Source organism: Artemia franciscana, chromosome 17 (genome assembly GCF_032884065.1).
Source record: "Artemia franciscana chromosome 17, ASM3288406v1, whole genome shotgun sequence".
Taxonomy (NCBI): Eukaryota; Metazoa; Arthropoda; class Branchiopoda; order Anostraca; family Artemiidae; genus Artemia; species Artemia franciscana.
In genome coordinates, this window is record NC_088879.1 from 22431201 (window position 1) to 22456275 (window position 25075).

General features: G+C 35.5%; 1 protein-coding gene across 2 annotated transcripts in view; it reads left to right on the forward strand.

Annotated features, from left to right (window-relative positions):
• Positions 1–1980: 1980 nt before the first annotated feature.
• The window catches only part of LOC136038010 (condensin-2 complex subunit G2-like), a 126784-nt gene continuing 103689 nt past the window's right edge, over positions 1981–25075 (forward strand). For both annotated transcript variants that reach the window (XM_065720931.1, XM_065720932.1), the window contains exons 1-5: positions 1981–2148; positions 11350–11619; positions 13187–13311; positions 20329–20518; positions 24074–24187. In XM_065720931.1, coding sequence (XP_065577003.1) covers positions 2011–2148; positions 11350–11619; positions 13187–13311; positions 20329–20518; positions 24074–24187 — 837 coding nt within the window. In that variant the 5' untranslated portion in view covers positions 1981–2010. The remainder of the gene's footprint in view (positions 2149–11349; positions 11620–13186; positions 13312–20328; positions 20519–24073; positions 24188–25075) is intronic.

A 25075-nucleotide genomic window follows, 5' to 3' on the forward strand; every position in this document is an offset into this window, starting at 1 on the left:
CGTCTTTCGGATGGGGCTAATGGAGACAAAGGGGACATTCGCAAGCCCAACTTTTTATGCTCTGTTCAGTGGTATAAATTAAATCCAATTATTTCAAGTGAATTCAACGTTGTTCGATTTTATAGCCTACGTAGCTTTTTTCCTCAACAAAACAGGAGACAAACGCCCTATCCCCTGTTGTAACTCTATAAGATAATTATCTTCTGTCATTTTGAATTGCAGCAAGACCTGGTGGAATCTAGCCCTTTTTTGCGCTCACGGATAGAGCTGCCTCCGTGGATCATTTTGATTTGTAATTTACCTTCAACCCCTGTTGGGTTATTCTGAGAGGCTTCAACGGAATTTCTATTTTGTGGCGTCTGCCTACTTCTTTCTTGACCAACAAAGGAGAAAAACACACTGTCCCCAATGTCGTAACTCAACAAAATAGTTCTAATTAAGTCATTCTAAATTGCAACAAGACCTGTAAGATTTTGGCCATTTTGTTAGCACTGTCAGTGGAGCTGCCTCCAAAACTCACTTTTGTGTGTTATTTACCTTCAAATCCTGTTTTGTTGAAGTGCAAGAGACTTGATCAAGCCCTCCTTTTTCGCACTAGCTTCCTTCTTTTTTCCCTTGGATCATTTCAACATCAGTTGCAAAAACCTGTCAGAATGTGGCTATTTTGATCATTCTATTGGACGTGGACGTATCTAAACCTTCTTTAGGTATTCAATATCCTAAGGACCATCGCTTCATTGAAGTACTTTGAAGCTCAAAATCGAATGATTCTACCTATTCTTAGGTAGAATCATCTTTTTGTAATACAGGATTTCAGATAATATAAATTTTTTAGAGTAAACAAACGGGCGGTTAGAAGATTTGTGAAAACGACAATTAGAGCGTTTCAAAAATGAAAAGGAAGAGCAAAGACAACGCGATTAGAAGACACGTGACATACTGCATGTGAGCTATACAAAATGAAAGGAAAGACACAGGCTGCGGTGGCGTACCAAAAATGAAACACGCGACACGCGGTTAGAAGAGATGCGACACCGAGCATGTGAGCAAGTAAAAATGAAAAAGACCAACCTGAACAACGAAAATCAAAACCTGTCAAAATCGAAAATGGTAGTGGTGATGGTTGGGTTTGGGATTTCGATATGGATATGGTCTTTAATGCTTACTATAGCTTTGCTAAAAAAAAAGGATTTCGTAATATGTATTTCATAGTGACGAGACAAGCCGAGGTAAAACGAATCAAATGAATCGATAATGATAACGATTTTGTCATTTCTGACACGTTTTTGGATTTTAAGTACTTCAGACAATTTAGCAATGGTCTTTTCTTTAGCTACCCATATTGGTATTGAAGCAATTGATGGTCCTGGTTGTCGATTTTCAAATCTTAGCCCCCATTTATAAAAAATACCCCCCTTTTCAACCCCCCACCCCATTTATGCAAAGTGGCTGGGAAAATAATAAACAAATTCATTTCTGCATGAACATTATTCCAAAATTCTAGTTTCTAATTTGATCCAAAATACTTCGTTCCTTTACTATTTTACTTCATCCGTATTCCTTACAACCATGGCTGTAACTTGTGGAGGAGAGATTAACGTCATAGGAAAATCCTCAAAAGTAGATATAGATATAAAATTTTACAAACGTTAACAATCCCTTCTTAGAAATGGCTCTAAAAATTTAATAAATAAAAAATTGCAGCAAGGAACAATAATTCTAATAATAATGATAATAGTAGGAATTTAATTTTACCATCTTTCAAGGAAAAACAAAAAGAAAATGAAGTTGCGATGAATTTCCCACTGCATGATCGAATACCATCTATAATATATAAACTAAACATAAAATTAAAATCAAGGTCTATGAAAAACGTCTACTTTACTATTTACGTTATCTATTAGGTTCATATAAAGTCATACATGACTCACACCATCGCCAAATCTACTTCTTGCTCGAGTTCTTTTATACCGTAATAAATTGGCAAATAATTCAAATTCAAAAGTAGTAATGTCGACAAGTTTGCTGGATAATGACAATTCTGGCTCTGATTTGAGTCAGTTAGGAGAGCCAAGGGTTAGAAAATTTGTAAGCCGTTTCATCAAAAGTATTGATGCCAAAAATTATAGTGAAGTCTTTTCAAAAGAGGCAAGTAGACTTAGTTATTTGTGTTTTATTATTAATTTGCTCTCTTAGACTAGGCTAGGATAAGCAAAGTTTGGTTATAGTATAAGAGAGTTGATCTTCTATAAGAAATGCTGTAAAATACTTTGGAAAATTTTCCTACTCACTGATAAAGGAGATAGCCCTACTATGAAATTGGCCTAGTCATAACCTACCTTTAGAATAAGAAATTCATCCTAAACTAACATTCATTTCTGTTTCAAATTTGCTTTATGAACTGACCTCTCTCGTCCCTATGGGTCATATTTATTCACTGATTTCCATATATCTTCTTTTTTTTATATTAATTTAATAGTTTAGGTTATAAAAAATAATAGAAAATCCAGTATGTTTAGGCCACATAGTCTTATATATTCTATGGTCTATATTTGACCATTTTGGGGTAGATTCAGGATGAAGTCTTTATTCTAAAGGCAGGTCTATTTCTATTCCTTACCTAGCTGATAACAATAATCAGTGAATAAAAAAAAATTGAAAAAATAGGCCTACCATAAATTTTGCCAACTGATTTTCTATTGAACTTTAATATTTGGATATAATTCTAGTCAGTGTACTTTTTGCTATCCTTAGAAAGTGGTTAGGTTAGAATTGGTGAAATTCTAGACAAGCTGCTTTTCACTAGCCTATCTTAGAAAGTGTTATTTTAGGAAAATGAAACTTCAGGTAACAAATCCAGGGCTAAAAACATGCTTCAAGAAGGTATTTCCAGGCTACTATGTTAACTCTCTTCTGATTTCTATGTCCTAGAAATTTGCCTAACTGACATTTCTATAGGCTACCTATTGGAATTATTTTTATTTATTTATTTATTTATTAATACCAAATATGGTAAGCTTTCAAGCTTGTCACAATAAACATAATAAATAGAAGTTATGAAAATACTGACAACATGAAAATACTGACAACATAATACACACATACAAATCCATGTATGTGTGTTAACCATAAATTCTGCCAACTGATTTTTTATTGAACTTTAATATTTAGATATAATTCTAGTCAGTCTACTTTTTGCTATCCTTAGAAAGTGGTTAGGTTAGGATTGGTGAAATTCTAGACAAGCTGCTTTTCACTAGCCTATCTTAGAAAGTGTTATTTTAGGAAAATGAAGCTTCAGGTAACAAATCCAGGACTAAAAACATGCTTCAGGAAGGTATTTCCAGGCTACTATTTTAACTCTCTTCTCATTTCTATGTCCTAGAAATTTGCCTAACTGACATTTCTATAGGCTACCTATTGGAATTTTTTATTTATTTATTTATTTATTAATACCAAATATGGTAAGCTTTCAAGCTTGTCACAATAAACATAATAAATAGAAGTTATGACAATACTGACAACATAATACACAAATACAAATCAATGAAAATAATGACTACAACAAACACTGACAAATAATACTATAAATTATTTAAAAATTATTTACTTTGAAAATTTGTTTCTGCTAGTCTTGTTTTGAATCTGTTTATGTCATCTCTTAGAAATGTTTTAGGTGGAAGGTCATTCCATGGCTTCCACACCCTGCTGTAAAATGAATGTTGGCCTATTTTCCTTTTTGAAAGTGAGGGGTACAATTTATGTGGGTGATAACGGGTCCTGTTAGTGTCATTAAATGTGAAGAACTGTGATGTACTTATATTATCAATGCCTTTGATTATATGGAATGTGTTAATAATGTCTGCCCTATCCCTTTGGAATTGAAGACTTGACAATACTAACCTGTGCAGTCTATTTTCATACAGCAAATGTTTCAAATAAGGTACAAGCTTAGTTGCTCTTTGCTGTATTTTTTCAACCCTTGCTCTCTCATTTTTATTCAATGGATACCATACTGACGAATTGTATTTGAGTATCGGTCAAACTGTTGATTTATAAATGGCAATGAATGAACAGAGATTAAACTTACGGAAATTCCATCTAAGACATAATAGCTGATAGTTTGCCTTACAAGTGACTTCAGAGACATGCTTGTCAAACCTAAGACTAGAATCAAAATGAACACCAAGGTCACGGACATTTTCAACAGGTAAGATTGAATGTCCAGCAAGATGGTATTGGTAACTTTGTTCTACTTTGCCAAAGTAATGGACAACCCTACACTTATTTTCGTTGACAAACATGGAGTTAGCATTACACCAATTGTGCACTGCATCCAAGTCTTTTTGAAGCAACAAAGCTTCATCTGAATTTGTCAAGGAGCAGTAGAGCTTTACATCATCTGCAAACATTTTAATTGTGGAATGGTGGACAACAAGAGGCAAGTCATTGATGAAAAGGCAGAAAAGTACTGGACCAAGGCAACTACCTTGCAGAACACCACTTAAAGCTATCTCAGCAGAGGACAAAGCATCACCTACAATCACTTTCTGCATCCTGCCAGTTAGATAATCACCAATCCAATTCAACGTTCTGGCACCAAGGTGAGATACCTCACACTTTTGAAGTAAAAGCAGACAAACAAACATTAGCCTAAACCTTAATTTTTAGTTTTTCTTTCTCTGGTTTTAGGTCTGGAATGCACTTCCTGCTATTTGAGTAAAATTTTAAGCCATATCATGTTTTTTTTTCTAAATTTAGGAAATGTATAATAGATCTTTGAAACCTCATAAATTAGGATTAAGCAAAGTTGTGAAGCTGAAAATGCATATCTTGGGCTGCATTTAAGCAGAAGATATATTTTGCAAGGTTTCACTTTTTTAAAACAGAAAATTTTAAAGTTCACCAAAGGTAATACCCTCCAGAGGGTGAGGAGTAGCAATAAGTATTTCAAAATATATTCCCAGGACATATTTTAATCCTTAGACCCACCCTTGAAAGTTTCATTTTCCTAACCTTGCTACTTTCCAAGTTTAGAAAAAACAGCTTGTTTAGAATTTCACCCCCTCCAAAATAGATATTCTTCTAAAATGAGGAACAAAAAAATTGTTTTGAGCCCCATACTCCATTTAAACAACAGGAATTGCATTTTGAAGAACTAAAGCTGACATAAGAAACAAAATAATAAAAATAAAAATGTCTGGCTCAACTTTATTATGAAAAAGACATTGGTAGAGGGCACCCCCACCCATGCTCAAAGTTCCAAGGTGCTAGCATGTAGTGCAGATGCCTTGTAACCTTAGGCATCTTAATGCAGCTTATGTGTCTGCATTTGTTGGCACACTAGACAGTTTTCTCAGCACATTCTTTATATCCCCCCTCCAAACTGCAAACCCTAGCTTTGTCCCTATCCATATATCCATGGTGTTTTACAAATAGGGCCCAAGCCCTCCTTTTTGAAAATAATTGAAATATATGGTTCAAAAGAACTTAAAGATACCTCTAAATTGGTCTATTCAAAATCTGCTTATCTTTAATTCTGGCTGAGTTATAAATTATTCCTAAAGGACATTAAAAAGAGCATAAGTACTTTATTTCCTAAGTAACAAACAATTCAACTATCTGCAGGAATTCTAATGCAACAGTTAGCTAGGAATCAGTCTTTAAAGTTTCTTAAATTCTGATTTGTGAGAAAGATTTTTTCATTGTGCATTTTCATTTTCTTCTCCTCTAAAATTAGGCAAAGTGGACTTAGGCAATTTTTGCAAAATGCCATGGATATATGCTAGCTCTAAATAGCTTATATTACTCTGTTTTTTCATCTTTTTACTTTGTTTTATTTCTTTAAAAAGGGATATTTTATATTTGGGTGTCTCTTTATTGGCTGACAACTTCTAAAGGTAACATGTTAAGAAAATAAAAGTTGGCTAGTACCATTATATACAGGCCAAGATGAAGAAGGAGGATTGGGAACATGTTTGCTACCTGTCTCTTAAAAAATACGAATAATCACAAGTCCTAGATATGTGATTGACATAACCAGAACGGATCTAGTCTCTTTGGGGGAGTTGGGGGGGGGATTAATTCTGAAAATTTAGAAAAAATAAGGTATTTTTAACGTACAAAGGAGTGATCAGATCTTAATAAAATTTTGATATTTGGAAGGTTATTGTGTCTCAGAGCTATTATTTTAAATCCCGACCGGTTCTGGTGACATTGCAGGGAGTTGGGGGGGGGGCTAAAATTTTGGAAAACGCTTACAGTGGAGGGATTGGGATGAAACTTGGTGGGAAACATAATCACAAGTCCTAGATACGTGATTGACATAACTGGAACGGATCCGCTCTCTTTGGGGCAGTACGGGGGGGGGGTATTAATTCTAAAAAATTAGAAATAATGATATATTTTTAACTTATGAAGGAGTGATTGGATCTTAACGAAGTTTCATATTTAGAAGGACCTTGTAACTCAGATCTCTTATTTTAAATCCTGACTGGATCCACTGTCATTTGGGGGGGGGGTGAAATCTTGGAAAACACTTAAAGCAGAGAGATCAGGATGAAACTTGGTGGGAAGAATAAGCACAAGTCCAAGATATGTGACAGAAATAACCGAACTTGATCTGCTCTCTTTGGTAGAGTTGGGAGGGGGTAGTAATTTGGAAAATTTGGAAAAAATGAGGTATTTGTAAATTACAAAAGGGTGACAAGATCTTAATGAAATTTGATCTTTAAAAGGATCTTGTGCTTTAGAATTCTCATTTTAAATTCTGACCAGATCTGGTGACATCAGGGGGATCTGGAGGGGGAAACCAGAAATCTTTGAAAACGCTTAGATTGGAGAGATCAGGATGAAACTTGATGGGAAGAATAAGCACAAGTTATAGATATGTGATTGACATAATTGGAATGGATCCGTTCTCTTTAGGGGAGCTGGGGGTTGTTAATTTGGAATAATTAAAAAAAATGAGGCATTTTAACTTAAGAATGGGTGACCGGATCTTAATGAAATTTGATATTTAGAAGGAATTCATGTCTTAGAGCTCTTATTTCAAATCCCAACCAGTTCTGTTGACATTGGAGGGAGATGGAGGGGGAAACCAGAAATTTTGAAAAACGCTCATAAATGTTGTAGATACATGATTGACGTAATTTTACTGGATCTGCTCTCTTTTGGGGGAGTTAGGGGTGGGGTTCAGTGCTTTGGCGAGTTTAGTGCTTCTGGATGTGCTAGGATGATGAAAATTGGTAGGCGTGTCAGGGAGCTTCACAAATTGACTTGATAAAGTCGCTTTCCCCGATTCGACCATCTGGGGGAATGAAGGGAGAGGAAAAATTAGAAAAATTGAGGTATTTTTAACTTACGAGTAGGTGATCAGATCTTGATGAATTTTGATATTTGGAAGGACCTCGTGACTCAGAGCTTTTATTGTAGATCTCGACCAGCATTTAGCTTCTGATTTTCCTTTTAAAGCAATCTATTGATTCTTAGAATTTTTCAAGAGCTCATACCATATGAGCTCTTGGCTCTTCTGTCCTTGTCACAAGTGCCATATGAGCTCTTAGCTCTTGTTTTTTTTTTACCAACATGTGGAATATTGAGAAGGTTCACCATGAATGGACCAGTAAAATGCAAATTATTTTTTGGCCTTGAGAAGGCATAGAGGTGGTCAGCCCTACTCATGTTAATTTTTGCTTGTTTCGAGTTTGACTTGATTATTTATTGCAATTTCTTGTTGATAGTGATTGTAGTTTTAAGCTTGAAAGGCTGTTTAATTTATTTTTTCTCTTTTTTGGTTTAATGGATCTCTTTACTTTTCTTTAAAAACTATTTTTTTGGAAGAAGTTTTAAATTAGTCTTCTGATAAATCATTGAGTTCTTCACTTGCTTTTGTTGACACATTAGTTGTCTTGGTAAGTTGTAAGTTGGTAAGTTGTCTTGGTTGTCTTGTCTTGGTTGTATTGGTAAGTTGTCTTGATGTGGGTTACAAATCCAACTCAACAAGTCAAACTTTTTCATCTCTTCCCAAAATAATTATCAAAATTACTTATCAACAGTGGTAAATGACTATAAATTTCAGACTGTATGTTCATCTTAGGTTTTCAATAGTAAAAGTCTCTATTGTATCAAATTAGCCATGCTTGCCATTATCAATGCAACTTTTCTGCAGAATAAGCTTTTTTGTGTATGCTTGAATTTTATTGTTAGCTACAAAAATGTCTAATCTGTTTGAACCTTGCAAGTACAAATTGAGTTAATTTAATGTAGAAAAAATATAAGCCATATAAGTGAGCTTTAGAATGAATCAGCGTCTGGTAGATGTTTAATATAATCAGTTTTTTCTTCCAAGTTAGTTGTAACATCATTGTTTTTTATTTATTTATTAATACATCAAACAGTAAGCAATGATGCTTTCCACTAATGTGTCCACAAACCACACGTACTTTATTCAAGAACTCTTCTAACCATCCTGCTCTTTTTCCTGTGGATAGCCTGCACACCATCAGTGCATACACCAATATAGTTCTTCCACTATAAAGCTTTTTCTTTTATATGGGAATGAATTGTATTGAAAATTATATGCAGTTCTATGAGTTACATGGCTTGCTGAACAAGATATCTTCATGCACATTGTTCTGCCATATATAATCCACAAAAACAAGCAGTAGGGATAGGTCTTGCATGCCAGTTGACTTATGTAGTTTCAGAGTATAATATTTACTACCTATTTTTTCTAAGACAGCAGAAAGGGGGGGTCCCAACATTATAAATTTTCATTTGATGGGTCAGAGCCCAGTCAACTGAGGGAAAAACTGCTTTAGAAGGTTTAGACAGGGGTCAGTAGACATGCTCCACTTTGTAATAATGTCTGTCCATCTTAATTTTGACTCGATTTTTTATTCTAATTCCTACTCGTTTTAAAGTTTATTTATTTCATGGTTGTATTCTTTGCTTTATCTGGAACATGGTTTAGGATTTCAAATGGAAGATTTTTTAATATTCCTATAACATAACTGAAGGATTTGCAAGTCAGGTGCTTATTCTTATTCTCATATTTGATGGAAAATGGAAATACGTATTCCCATATTTAAGGAAACTCATTGACAAAACAAAACTAGTCCTAATAAAGTTCCTTGAGGTATTCCACAGTAAGTAGGAGTCAGAGATTATATTTTGTTATTTTCCACTTGTCATCTATTTAAAAGGAATGATATTACAATATTTACTGAGGCAGTGTCAAGCTCAAAGTTTTTTAGTATGGTAATAAGCAAATAATGGTGATGTGGCCAACCAATTTTTTTTTATGATGAATTTGAGTCAGACGTTTGGTTTTTTAAACTATTTAAGATTGTACATACTAACCATATAAGGTCAAAGGTTGTGGAGTTTTTGCTTAAATTAGCAAATTTAAGCAAAAGCTCTATTAAATTTTAAAAGCTATTTTAAATTAAAAAAAATATATATTTTTTTTTAATCCAGTCGCAAGTGAAAACTTCATGTATTTATTTATTTCCCTCAAGATTGAGGAGTATATAAAATATGTAAATTAAATTACAAAAGAAAATAAAATACTTCAACAAACCAAACAAAGCATTGATGTAACTGAATAAAATAAGTAAAAAAAAAACACAACAACACAAAATCAAACATTATTAAAATTCTGGGAAAAAACTATGGATAAAGAGAAAATTTTAAGACTTAAAGTTCAAATTATCCCTTTTAATCATGGCTAATTCCAATAATTCTTTAATTTTAAATCACAAAACTAATCCAGTGGTACTATCACAAATTGGAAAAACCGAGTAAAAATTTACAGTATTTAAAATAGTAAACGTGAATTGAAGAAAAGTCGTAGATTTTGAAGTCTCAAAAAAGAAGGGCAGGATAGAGAACATGTGGAAGCGTAACTCTGTTAAAAAAAAACTTAAGATATCATGAAGATACCACAAAGCTTTATTATTGAGCCAAATGCCTTTCTAATTTTTTCTTTAATATCTAAAATTGCCATTGACTTTGAACTTTGAGATGAAGCACAATAAAGTAACCCCAGATGAAGAGCAGTATCAGAAACCGAAACAGCTTGCGTTGGCGAAACTCTGATTAGCAGTTTTTTTTTGGGACTGGTGTTATAAAACCATGTTCCCAGCAACCTAGGAAATTACTAGATTTTGGAATTTTGTTGAAACATTGTTTGGCAATCCTGTCTGAAAAGACTTTAATTAAATCAGTTGGTACTTCCAAGGGCCAAGTGCTTGTATTTTAAGCTTTCGCAATTTAGTTATGACATCAGAGGAAGAAATTGGGGAACGAAAGTTTTTGGAGGATTAGTTGGAAAAGGGCCAGTGACATGTGGAAACTGTACAATGGAAGCCAGGTATATGGTCAAAGTGTTGGCAGTCTTTAGAGTGCTCAGGGTGGCGAAAAATTAATTTCAAAAGGATTTTTGTTTCTCTTAAATTGTCTTGTGCCATTGCTTGGGTTTAATAGAATCTAGATCTTTAACTTTATAATTCTAAAGGCTTATTAAAGCAACTCAGCGTACTATTTTCTAACCTCACATGATCTTTTACAACACAAACAGCTATAAAAGTCATTCCAAACACCATAAACAATCTCAAGTATATTATATACACAGACAATTTTTCCTCTAAGGAACTGTCTGTTAAAACTGATGAATATCAATCTGTACCCCTACTCTAATAAATATCATAGTTTGAAAGGTCCAAACAAAAATCTGGTGCATTAAAATCTTTAAACCTTAAAAGTTTTTTTTTATCTCAAAACTACTCAGCAATGATTTTGTAAGGAATGCAATATGAGACAGGAGAGCTGTACTTTTTGTTTAAATTTTCTGTAAATTAAATTCAGGTTTCATGTATATAATTTTCCAATTTTAGAAAAATGTTCTCTTGGAAAGAGAGTAATGGTTAGTTTTAGCCCTTGTCAAAAAGAAAAAGAATTTACCCTTTGTTCCAAAAGGGTATTATTTCATGGGTTTTATTAGCCATAATTTTAATTTTGAGAGGTAAATAGTTAAAACTAGTTTGAACTTACTTCAATATTAAAATAAAATCATACTGTATATGCTACAGGGAAATCTCAATTCAAAGGACTAGTGTTGAATTAACCTCTGAATTTGGGCCATGATTTAGAATTGGAATTACAAGCATAGCTTCTTGGGCCTATTAACTGATTTACTTTTGTAATAGTTTTCTTTAGTATTAATAAATTGATTGATTGATTGATTGAATCAAACGATGTAAAATTTTGGAATTGCTACTTTTTAACAATTTGTTTTTCATGTGTGAATTCTCAGGATATTTAATTATATTTTCTGTTTCTTTTTAGAAGTCAGTAATAGAAGATGCTGTACTTTTGTTTACTAAGGTTCAACTTATTAGTCTCTGGGAAAAACTTCATAATTGGACTGAAGAGATCTTTTCTGGTGTTGAAGGAAATGAGGTGGAATTAATCAGTGATGAACAGAAAAACTTACTTAACGCCGTTGTGGATACAGGGTTTCTGTTCGCTGAAGTGTTAGATTTAACCTCTATCCCTGAAGGATTGGTTCAGTGTGTGACATTTCTTAACTCCAAACTACTTTGCAAAGTTTTGACAGTAAGTTGCCCTTTTTGAACTTGTATACGGGGCTGTGGAGACTTGAGGGAAAGCTTGGTGGGTAACAAGTTCATTAAGATTTTCACATTGACTATAGAAAATTATAATTACAGAGTAGGCTATAGCCTACAGGCTATAATCTGTATATTATACATTAAATTATATTTAAAGAATATTAACTATTCTTATGTGTAATTACAAGCATTATTATTACAATTGTTTAAGTTACCGATATCATTCTACTCTGTTACAAATCCTTCTATATGGCTTGGCCATGAGTCACAAAAAGATAGCTGCTAAGAAATTTTCTTGGTGTTTGTATTGGTTTGGTTCAAACCTCATAATTATTAGACTCTTAACTTTTTGGACAAACTATTTGTATTTGTCTGCCTTAATTTCTGCGTTTGATAAAGAGTATTCACAGATATCACATATTTCTTTGTTTACTTTTTTTGTGCTGATTTTACTTTTTTCTTAATTACTGACTTATCTATAAACTTTTTCAACAGGAATTCAGGTGAATTTTCCCTGAAGCCTTGGAGTTAAATGCAAAGGAAGAGATACCTTTGTTGCTCCTTTTAACTGATTTCGTATTATGTTGGTGTATCAAATGCAGAGTGAAATAAAACGAATAGTGTCTGTAGAAAAGATGAAGAAATTCCTTGGAATAGGAAATGGGATGAGTGTGTTAAAAAAAGTCCACTGGGGAAAGAAATGTCAAACAATGATGGACCAGGTGGCCTAGAACCGATCCGGATTCCCATGAAACACTAAAATCCCTCCTGCGTGCCCTCTATATAATGTGGACACTGAAAGTGGTCTGTATGAGACTTAAGGTAGCTCAGGTGGCTCTTTTCTTCCTTGTTTGGAATCTGGTTCAATCATTGGCGCAATAGAAATATCTGTAGAAACTGCAAAAGTATATAGTCAGAAACTAATCCCGGGGTCGTCAGGACATGGTGTAGCCGCGTGATCTCAATCAGTGAATTGCAGGTACAAAATTCACAAGAAAAACTGCCTGGCAAGCAGATGACTCATCGCCTAGTTGAATTTTTAATCCTAATCAATTAGCTATTTCATAATAGATGTACAAATAATTTTAACTTTAAACTTGTGTGCTGCAGTATTAGCCTAGGATTTGTAATCACAAAGCTTAGATTAATAATTCTTTGACAAAGATTTAGCTGAATTCAAGGACCGAAACATGTACTAACCATGTTTCAATTTTGAAGTGCTGAAGAGTGGTACGATCTTCGTGATTTATGGTTATTGGGGAACTGATTTACGGTTATTAGACTTTGGGGTCCAACATTTGTTTAATATGCTTGACACTCCATACTAGTAGTCTAAGATATAGTTTATGGTTCTATTTTGCAATATATTTAAACACAAATGGGGCCTTGCTCCTAATATCTACGAAACTGTCCAAGTTTCCAAACACATTACGTAATAGATAGCTCTATGTCTAGACTGATAACTAGCATGTCTAAAACTAGATAAACTAGCATGTCTAAAACAGGGGGAAAATGACATTTCTTTGTAATAATTTAAATTTCTTTTTATGCAGGATCAGCAGCTGTTGACTATCAGTTCATTATCAGAGAAGTGGATCCTTAAGGGTCTCAACAATTTTGAGGTTTTACTTCCAAATGTTATCATCACACTTGCTCATTTTGCCAAAAGAACAAAACCACAGGGTAATTAGTTTATTCGCATTTCATTTTTATATCTTGATTTGTCTACGTCGTATTTGTTTATATCAAGTATGGGGTTTCATTCTAATGATCATGTTTAGTTTGTGTGTATCGTAAATTTTTTTTTATTTGGGCGAAGAAGGTCTGCAAACAGAACTCTTCGAGCTATTCTCTTGCATTGAGTAGTTGCAGGTATTTAAAGATTGTCACCTTGGCTTTTCTCCATAACTTCCTTTATCCTTCATAAAACTTGCTTGATTTTCAATTCTTCTTCCTACTTCATCAAAACAAATTCTCATCTGCAAGCCCAAAAAGCCTCCAGCGGTGAAAGAATGTTGATTCGTTTTTTAAAGATATTAAAGCATGATTATCCTTCAGTATTGTGAATTCATTCTTATGCTATTTTGCCGTTTTATCTTGGTTACTGAAGGATCTACATATTGTCGCTATAACGCCTAAAGGTTGCACCTGACATATCCAAACTTTTTAAATAATCGTCAAAAATTTTGCGCAGAGCTGCATTCAAAGGGAGAATTAGCAGAGTGCATGTTCGGTACTTATATGTTATAGCGCCTATGCCAAGTTCTACATCCAAGTAAAACCTGTTTCTCTGACTAATCCTAATAATATATAATAAAATAGGATGGAAATATAATACTTTAGAAACAAATTTAGGCTATATGTTTGCATATTAGAGGTGGGGGTAAAGTATAGCGGATCTGCATGCAAAATGTGTTAGGTACAATTATTCCGCATATTATGAATTAAAAATTGTTTTCTGACTTTACACTGTTCAAAGACTTTATCCCCCCCCCCCCACCCTAAGGTGTAAATATATTGCCCAAATAATATATTTTCTGTCTATTTTGTCACTTGTCTTTGTCTTGTCTCACACTAAGCTGAAAGAAACTAACGTAGAAACCAGTTCAACAGTTCGTCAGTGGATGAAGAACTTACATAAGCACTATAACATATAAGTACTATATGTTCAATCACAGTTCGATCATCATGATCTGCATTACCCTGCTGACCCTCCCTTTTACAAGAAAAACAAAGAGAGAAACAAATATCAAGATAGAGAAACAAACGGAACTACGGCCAGTAGAAGGAAAAGATAAGCTAAAACAATGCAGATATTTCGTGTGTATAAAACAAAGCGTTTTCAACGCTAAATGTAGAAGAAAAATCAAAATAATGTTTAAAACCTAAAATTAAATAAAATCTAAAACAAAACAATAAAAAGAAATCAAAAACAAAATAATTTCTATATATACAATTAATACTACTCCGATTGAGCCTCCTGTGCCTCCAGAGGCACCCAGGGCATCCACAAAAAGTCTCCAGTCATGTCAGAATTGCGCTGACGCTAGTACGTCTTCCCATTCCGTCTAGAGGGTCGTGTGTATATTTGCTAAGGTTCTTCTGTGTGAACGTCTTTTGGTGTTTCTAGGACGGCCTCGCCCTACCGATCCTTCTGGTTCCCAGAAGATGATGGAGTTTGGCAAGCGATTTCTGCCCATCCTGATGACGTGCCCAAGACGCCACCCACGCTGACGGATAACGTCTGTTATTAAAGGTAGCTGGACCTGTTGCCTGATGGTGTCCTGCCATTGAGCACCACAGAATACTCTTACTGACTAAAGCGAGTAACTTCAGTGAGAACACAGAAACGCCTGTATAAAACAAAAGGGAATGAATTGGTTTTCTTTTGAAATTGAATAATTTTTAAAAGATTCTTTGGGATTTTATTTTTGTTGTACATTAGCGTTGAAGATGCCTTGTTGAAATAGGGGAAACATCTACTTTGTTTTAACTTGTCTTTTCCTTCTACTGGCCGTAGTCCCGTTTATTTCTTCATCTTGAGATTTTTTCTCTCTCTTTGTTTTTGGTTATAGCTGGTCAGTTCGGCTTAAGATCTTTTATCCTTTAAGAATAGCTTAGTAACCAGTTTTTGGCAGGTACAACAAAATGTTTAAAGCGCAAAACCTATTAACCTTAACATGTTGATTGACTCGGTGCAAAAAAAAAACGAAATCCTAATATTATAATAATAATAATTTATTACAAACCCGCTTATAAAAAAGAAGCATGAAGAAGCGGAGCAAAACAAAAGAAAAGAGAAATTAAAGACGAAAACAAATCAACCGAACATAATAATCACTAAATACAAACAAATCACACTTCAACTATCAAGCAAAAAAGTCGCTGGGAAATCAAATAATAGTGCCCTGTGTTTCACGAGAGCTTGTTTTTCAAAATTCGGCATGAACTCAACAGGATCAGGTATATGATACTTTTCTAGCAGACCAGTGTTACGGAGGTAAAGTGGCAGACCAAGCAGAAACTTTAAATATTTGCAAAAGCCTGAACGGATTCGCAACATATCCGAATTCGATAGCCAATGCCAAACGGGTGAGATGTAGTGAGCAAAGGGAAGAGCGACGGCACGATACAACCTAGCAAGAATATGCTTATTAAATTTAAACTTCAGAGCTGCAAGTTTAGCATACCCAGACCGAAAACCCGACAGAACCTGGTCAACAAAAAGAGCACGCGAGCTTCTGAGGTCGCTTCCATATGTGATACCTAGGTACTTCAACTTGCGGCTTGGAAGTACTACTTGCCCTGCAACGGTAACACGGGTAGCCTCGCGACGGGCAACTTCAGACGGCGCACGCGGGGGTTCAAATACAAGAAAATCTGTTTTAGCAGGGTTAATAACCAGACCAATATTAGTATAACCTCGACTTAGGAGATCGATATTAGCTTGAAGGTTACAAAGCGATGTGCTCACCAGTAATATGTCGTCGGCGTAGCACAGTAGGCTCACATCCATACATTCAGTGTTAAAACCACCGTTAATCTTTTTTGTTACCGACGAGGTTAGTGAATTGAAGAGTACAGGGCTTAAAACCGACCCTTGACGCAGTCCCCGGTGAAGCTTAATCGGTTTCGACAGGAATTCACTACTCAACTTAACACGGATAAGGCTACTCGAATACCAGTGCCATAGGACGGCCGCTACATGTGGGTTCACACCTTGGTGCAGCAGGTTCAAAATTAACTTTGAATGAATTACCGAATCGAACGCCGCGGACACATCTACTGCACAAATTAAAAGAGTCCGTGATTGATTCTGAGCTTTCGATACTATACGCGTAAGGAGGCGATGTGCAAATGCACAACCGAGGTGGCGACGGAACCCGAATTGTCGATTGTCAATTTTACACTTGCGTAACAGCTCAGGTAACAGAAGTCTCTCTAACACTTTGCTTAATGTACTAGAAACTGTTATAGGCCTATAGCTAGAGCAGAGGTTACGATTTTTTCCCTTCTTCAAGACGTTAGACACAATACCTAGGGCAAACGACTTAGGGACTGCACCAGAATCAAGGCACATTTGATATAGCAGCGTCAAGTGCTCAATGAGCAGAGGTGAGCTACAGCGGAGGTGTTCAGTCACAATTCCGTCGTGCCCGGGAGCCTTGCCCTTTCTCAGCTGCTTAATAACCTGGAGCACTTCGCCTATTGAGACGGTAAAATAGTTCCGTTGGCTCAAGAGGGACGCAAAAGCTCGTGAGAGCTCGCTATCACTTTCGGTTGTTAGTTGGGCATGTTTGATCCCAAAAACTTCACTATAATGTTTTACCCACTGCTCCTCAGGTATGTTACTAGCAGGGTTTGTCACTGGTTTAGACTGTCTAAAAGACTTCCACATAGATACAGGATTATTTGCTGCTTCTTGGGAAGCAAGTTCGGCTTCGGCAGCTTTAAGATCACTTACAGACTTATTATAAGTTTTTTTCGTGTTGCGGAACTGCTCAAACACTACACCTGACCTAGGCCTCTCGCAATCGCGCCATAATCTCAGCCAAAACTTAGCACGAGCTTTGGCTTGCCTTACTTTAGGAGAGCGACTCCAGCCAGGCTTGCTGATTCCAGGTTTAAAACGGCGAGTGGGTACAGAAGCCTGCTCAGCCGTTTTCATTGCATGTATAATCTCAGTACAATAAATGTCTAGTGCTACCAAATCACTCGAGCCATGCATCAAGAGCTGAAAGGGAACTTTTATCTTTCCGAGAATCTCATCACATGTCTGTTTATACTGGTCGGCGTTTATTTTATTCCACTCAGTCTTGGTAGCATAAATTTGGGGCTTATTCGGCCTACACGGGAAGAAGTTAGCCTTAAAGCACAAGCCAAGGTGATCACTTACTGTGTGCTCAGAGTCCACGGTGACTGGAGCACCTAGAGAGAAGTTACATAGCACGTGGTCAATGTTTGTCGTTGAACCGGAATTATGGATGTACGTATATGCGTCAGTCTTTTCACAGAGATCATACCCAGCTGGGATTACTGAGAAGAAGATTTCGGAGAGCTTATTTGATGGGTTCGTTAAGTCGCACTGAAAGTCACCGCAGACTAGCACTCTTCGATTGCCCAGCCTAATAAGTAAGCGCGAGAGGCGGCCACAAGCTTCCGAGAACCGTTTTTCGGAAGAGAGGGTGTTTAGGTTTGTTGGTAGATAAACCGTGATCAGAACAAAACCCCCGGGGCCAGGAAAATCTACAGCGAGGAAGAACTCACACGATTCCAGCTTTTGACATTCAAGCGAACTGTCCGTTATGATAGCAGTGCCCCCACTAGGTCGACCGCGGACTGAGGACCTTTTTGCTTCATGCATGAACACAGTTTTTTGATTCAACTGTTCGAAAAGACCAAAATTTTCGGAGGTGAGTAAATGTTCTTGTAAGCACACAACATTAAATTGACGGCATAGTTCTTTAACGTAGTCTAGTTTGACTGAATTGTGCCCATAGATATTTCGGCAAATGATGGAGAGAGAAGTCATTTCGTTGTAGTAGGCTTTTTCATAGCATTTCTAACTAGTGGGCATCTCATGCTGTATGAGGGGTGGGTGTTGTGGCCTTCTGGGCATAGAGCACATTTAACTGTGGTGGACGTGCATGGGGACGTCCGTGATGCGACGTGGGCACCGGCGCACTTAGAGCACTTCGGAGCGTTGCTGCAGGCACTAGAGAGGTGCTCGAAAGATTGACAGTTAAACATCTCTTGGGGAGCTCTTTATAGGCCTCAACCCGGAAGTGGGTGTAGTCTACAAATATTCCGCGTTTAATTGTCTGATCTCGCGCGAACGAGTCTTTAAATACAAGTTTCACTGTGCCAGAGGTGCCGAACCGGTGGACTTCCGTAACTTCGGAGTTCGCAGCAATAATTTCTTCCTCTGTGGTTGCCGGAGGAACGAATCTTGCCACCGCTAAAAACTTTGGTTTCCGGTAAGAAACCTTGACATCACGGACCTTTTCTTTCAACATGTCTGCGAGGATTTGAGCTGAATCCGCCGTATCGAGAAAGGCAACTAACCCACCTTTTCGTTGAGTGATCCGGCGAATATGTCCTTTTCCACCGTTCTTTTCGATAAATTCCTTCTGTTTGGCACATGATTCAAGGCTTTCCGCCGGCACATTCGCTATCACTACAGGATTCTCAAGTCTTTCTGGTTTCGGTAGCGGGGGCCAGACAGTAGGGCCTGACGGAAGGTAGATCTTACACTGATCGATTAGTCCCTCTATTTTCTCTGTGCACTCGTTAACTCTAATTGAAAGAGAAGTCAGCACATCTTGCGGTATTCTAGGCACTTCGCCAATTTTCCAGATAGTAAATCTATAGGTGAAATTGGCTGAGTTTTCTGCATTCTTGATAGCATCGTATAAATCACCCATGAAAACATCACTCTGCAAACCAGCTCGGCGGTCCTTCATTACATATTCATCTCCAAGTTGCCGCAAAATATCGTTCAGTTTGCAATGCGCAGCGTACAGAATGTCTTTTCCGTAAAATTTACTTCCCGTAGCAACCACCGCGTCACGGGAAATATCGGCATATCGCAAACTTGTCTGAGCGAAATTCAGGACAGGCGCGTATATATATTCGTAAATAGTCTCTTGTGTCATACCAACGAACTTCACTGCTCGAGAGCTGAAAGTAGTCCAGAATCTTGAACGTTTTATTTTCTTTCGCACACAATACACCTTCACGCGTCGAGCGCTGAATGAACGCCTACTGAAATCACCCAGGAACAAGGGAAGCGTAAGTACCCCCTCACCTTTTCCCCGCAATTTTCGGGTAACTGAATACCAGCGGGTACAGTACGGCGCTTGCGGGGGGTTCCTTCCCCTCTTCTGCTTGCTCCCAGTAGAAATCAGCACCTTAATGATATGGGAAAAATTGTCTTTATAGATGGCGCCCCGATCAACTTAAGAAAAAAGATGGCGCTGGTGAGGATGTCCGAAAAGAAAGACCTATTCTAGGGATTGGAGAATATCACTCAATTTAACTTAACTGTAATTGGTGTATTAACTTATTTGGTGTAAAAGGTGTCTAAGTAGGCTATAAGCTTATTATAGTAATGTCAAGCCTAAAGCTATTAGCATAAGGAGCTTTCCATGATTTCAGAAAAAGCTTAAAATGTCGACGAAAATACCGCTATTAAATTTTGTAAATTTATCAGTGCTGAAGCAGAGGTTGTCTGCTCCTAACTTAAAAAAATGAAAATAAAAAAGGATTATGTTCCTTTTTTTCCTTTGGAGGCTGGTCAGAAATGTGTGTTTATTTTGATTTTGCCCAGGAACATCATTCGTGGCTTGAAGAGGGTTGAAAAAAAAACTATCGAACATAAATTCTGTTTATGCATATGTTTATGCTTTGTACTCTACTGGTTTAACTTCTGTTTAATAGCTCTATTCGATACTTGACGTGCAATTTCAAGCCTTGATTGCACTGGCTACAGCAACAAGTCTTTTTTTTTTTTTTTTTTTTTTTTTTTTTTTTTTTTTTTTTTTTTTTTTTTTTTTTTTTTTTTTTTTTTTTTTTTTACTTCTGCCCAATCGAAAAGCTTGGTAGTCTTCTGTGATTGGCCGGGATTGTGACTGAAAAAAAAAATTGATTATCCTAAATATCAGTCCTGCTTTCTAATGCTGTTTATGCATTTGTTACAGGGTTCTGTTTTATCCAGACTTTGGGCGCTGCGCCGGTTAATTACCACATTGGACCTTTTCGAAGCTAAGAACACAAACATTAAGGAAGCCCTTCTTGCAAGTTTCGAGTCCTCTCGCTATTTAAATGTCAATGATGGCAGAAAATTTTTGATTTACATGATGTGCAAAGATGTTAATTTTGGTGTGGTAAGTCTCTTGAAGAAAGTTTATTTAAGGAATACTAGGTGCCACTTACAGGTTTACAATTCAGACTATTGTGTCATACAAACCCAGCACATAGTATCTAAGTGTACACAGGTCCTATCCTTAGGAGGGGATTTATAAAAAAAGAATCTTAAGTCAATCATTTTTTAATTTGAAGGGATGGTGGTATTGCAGAGTATCCTTAGACCTTCCCCCATGCAAATGACGTTTGACATAGTGTGTTTAGTTTTGCCAGTATCGTGTCTGGTGCAATGAAAGATATATTGTAAATCATTCCTTAGATCAAGCTGTGTTTCTGTTTTCAACCAAAATGAGGTGAAAAGACAGAGTAGACGAGTAAATTTTTGATTAAGACAGTGAAAACACTTGGTTACCGTATGCATTGAAGCTAATACTAAATACGTACAGAACTTACGATGCTTTAAATTAGCACAATGCAGATTTAAAGCTGAAGATTAAACTTATTTGTATATAACCTTGGAACTTCAAACTGCAATTGCTCCATGCTTTTTTGTTATTGCAGATATAAAAAATTAATGATATTTGGGCCACCTTAAAATTCTATTTGAGTTTTGGCTGAGTCTCCAATGTAAAAGCAACAAATGCCTAATTTTTAATAACCTTGGACCTTGTTTTGGTCAGAATGGTGCCCCCTCCTCCAGAAAAGAGGGTAACTTGCGGATAGGCTTTGAGTTATTTTTATTGAACTAGCTATTGAAATCTTGAATCTTTATTCTGATATAAATCTTATTCAAACCATCATAAGTTCTATACGTATTTAGTTTTAGTTTTGATGCATACGGTAACCAAGTTTTTGATGAGTAAATTTGAACCCGTTGGTATAATTAAATGTGAACCTTAATTTTTAAGCTCATTACTTTCTTAATTTTTAAATTTTATTAATTCTAAATTAACCAACTTTATAAAAAAAAAATCCTAATTTTTTTTTGTATTTCCAAAATCTTCCTAATTCTTAATAGAAATTCACATTTTTTATGTCGGAACTAGTAATTTCAAACTTTAGCTTCTACATATTTTTCTTGTTGTTACTCGGAATTTAAGAGCTGTGCTAATAGCAATGGCAATATTATTATTAGTAATATTATACTTATAGTGCTACTATTGATTTAAAACTATTCTATGCTGTTGATATTTTGTTACCATTGGATGAACACTTGTATTCAGTTTTCAAGACTCAATTACTGCCTTTTGTTTTGTGCTTTAATGAAATGTATCTGGGAGAAAAATCTTGTTGTCAATGTAATCTTGTTGTCAAAGTGCCTGTAACATGCAGTCAATGAAATAAATAGTAATCCATAGACATCCTTGTGACGCTATGCAATGGGTACCATTTTCTCCGGATTATTTTTTTTTATTATTAGAGTTAGTCGGTTTTCAGATGAACACAATAGAAAATGCTAGAAAATGTCTTTTCCCCGAAGTCTTAAGGTAGGCAAACATTCCCGTTATAAAGATCAAAAACCGCAAGAAAGTTTCATTAAAATATGACTAATGCTTTACCCAGTATTTTTCCATCCCGTGCATTACGAATTTGTCTTCTCAGCTGGACTCTGGACCTTTTGTTATTTATTTTATTATTAAAAAGAACCTGAACCTATATGCTAACCTTACTAGTATCTTGGCTGGGAAATTGAGTAGCTTCTTTTAGGGAAAGATTTTTACGGTTAGAGGGAGGAGACCAAGGGTCTGAAAATTTTGTGTTTAGGGTTAGGGGCAAACCTTTTTTTTTCATTTGGTTGAATTGAATCTCTAAAAAGTCAAATGATGAATTCTAGGAAAGTCTTAAAACTAGGAAAAATTTTCAGGAGATACTAAAAACAAGTCCACATAATAGCTTGGACAATTTAAGTTATTTGGAAACTAAGACTTAAGAAAGTAAGGAATTTAAAAGTTAAGGTATGGCAATTTTTTTCTTTGTTTTTTGAAAAAAAAGTCAAACGAAGAACAAAGTCAGGAAAAAAGTCTAATAAAACAGTAAAACTAAATGAATTCTCACGAATGTTCTATATCGAGGTGTTTTATCGCAAAAAAGTGCAGTCTTACTGCCCTTCAAAGCACTTGATAGACGTGAGCTTTTACCTTACCGTTATGTGAGCCTTACTGAAGACTAAGTAAATAGTTAAAATTTAAAGTTTAATTGAGCGAAACGATTTTCAGCCATCCCTAAAACCAGGACACTTCGACTGCAATAGAACTTTTATTTTGACTTTCAACCTGTCATATATTAGTTGTTTTTTTTTTTTCGTCAAAAAATGAAATAATTCTGAAAAACGGCTTAAAACTGACAATTGTTTGTTTGAACGAGGGGTATCAAATAGAAAACACCATTGGAGATTAAGCCGAATAGGCCATTATGCCGTTACGGCTCCCAACCTTAGAGGAGTCTATTACACTACTTAGAGTAATGTATGCTATTAATTCGTCGGTAAATATTGCTATTTTCTATACAGTATTTTCTCCTAGATTATGAAAAATTCGATTGAAAAATCACCTTGTCTTCCTTAACTAAATGTCAAGGAATTGGTTTTGCCATAAAACTATTTTTATCATCGATTTTCCAGTCTTTGCCAAAAGTATCAATGAAAAATATGTAACCCTTATTTTCTCTACTCAGAAAATATATCATTCTTTTTCTGTCATTGGAAAAAATGTCATTGCTCTTTTTGTCATTGTAAAATGTGTCATTGCTTTTCTTTTATCTTCGGATTAATATCCGTTGGACTATAGGATCTTCTGTTTGTTTGTTTTATGTTTTTGTTTTTTGTCGCGCACAAAGTGCCATTATTTTTCTTCTCTCATGCCAAAAAGTTTATTGCTTTTTTTTACCTGTAATTGGACAAAACGGCATCGTTTTTAACTAATCGTTTTCTAATTATGTAGCTAATAATTGCTGATTTTTCCATATATAACCGATAATTAATGTATATTTATTAATTTTTCCAAAGACGGAAATAAAAATGGCTACCAGAGGTGATTCAAGCCTTATTGCATTGAAACAAATAAGGGCACTGGAATAAATTTTGGTACAGATAAAAATTACAAGAAATAAAAAGACCTCGAAATATGTAACATAGAATAACCGTAATATTTCCACAATTCTAGAGAATGATACAGTGACATCAGTCAGGGGGGTGGGAGAGAACAATTGCTTCTCCAAGATTTTGAAAAATATCATATTTTTATTTTCATTAAAAACGTAAAATGCTTCCTCCAAGTTTTCAAAATATCTTTTTTTGCATCATCACTTTGAAAAAAATCGAAAAGATCCTCCCCCCCCCCCTGTATTTTGATTTGTATTGATTTGACGCTACTAAAGGGCTACCATAAAAAAAAAACACTGATCTCTTTTTTATACATATGTTAAGAAAAGTCTCACTATTTCGGATATTTTAAAATAAAACTTTTATAAACGAAAAAAAATCAATGAAAAAAAAATTAGACTAAACGGTTAACACAAACGAGGACATAACGTTAAAAATTAGCCGAAGGGCATAACTAATTAACTATCCGTTTTAGCTGATGCACGAATCATTCAAGTTGAAAATACCCTATTGCACCTTAGAAGAATGCAGTGCTTTAGGTGAAGTGTACTTTAAAGCCTGGAAGCATGCAGAAGAAGAGGATAAGCCAGTAAGTTTCTTTCTTAATCCTATCAATTAATTTTTTCTCGTGCTAACAACAAAAAGTCTTTGAGTATTAGTTTAACGAGAATTCCTCAAACAAAGCTGCTCTTTTTTCTTAAAAAAAACTCTCACTCATCCCATCCTTTTCTTTTTTTGGGAAACTTTTTTTAGACAAGGAGGTTTTAATTTTTCGTGTTGGGTCCTTAGGACGTATTTTGGGTGGGATTCTTTTTATATGCTCCTTCTGTGTAGCTTTGACTTTCAATATCTTTTCGCTATACTACATCCTATAGGACCACTTCCTAGGTACAATTTCCCTTAATACTTTACCTCGTTTAACAGTGTTGCAGCATGGACAATTTTTCAAGTTTGAATGATAAAACAATTCCGCTCAATCCGCCAGGGTTTCCATACGGAGGACCGCAGTTTCTTTTCCAAGTTATTGGCCTTGAACTGATAATTTACCAAGACCAACAGTAAATACTAGTTGTTTATTTCCTCTTTTGGCGTACTCATGGCCAAAAAAGCCCATTCATTCTATCTAATCCTGTCTCAACCCTATCTAAATAAATATTCCGTATTACCTAACTTCATGCTTCGCCTCTCTTGGAGATTAAATTGAAGAAAAAAGTTTTTTCAACTGAAAGTAAGGAGCAATATTAAAACTTGAAACGAACAGAAAGTACTACGTATATTAGAAGGTTTGCTACTTCCTCAATGTCATGCTTTTTGGGCTAAAGTTGGACTTTTTGTTCGAATTATTCAAAAATGACTCCTGATATACAGAGGCCGTTTAGTTAAAATAATCACCTTTTTTAAGAGTTCTAAAAAGAATTAGTGTAAAAAACGGGGTATTGAAGAGTGGGCAACCCCTTCATATACGTAATAATTCCTG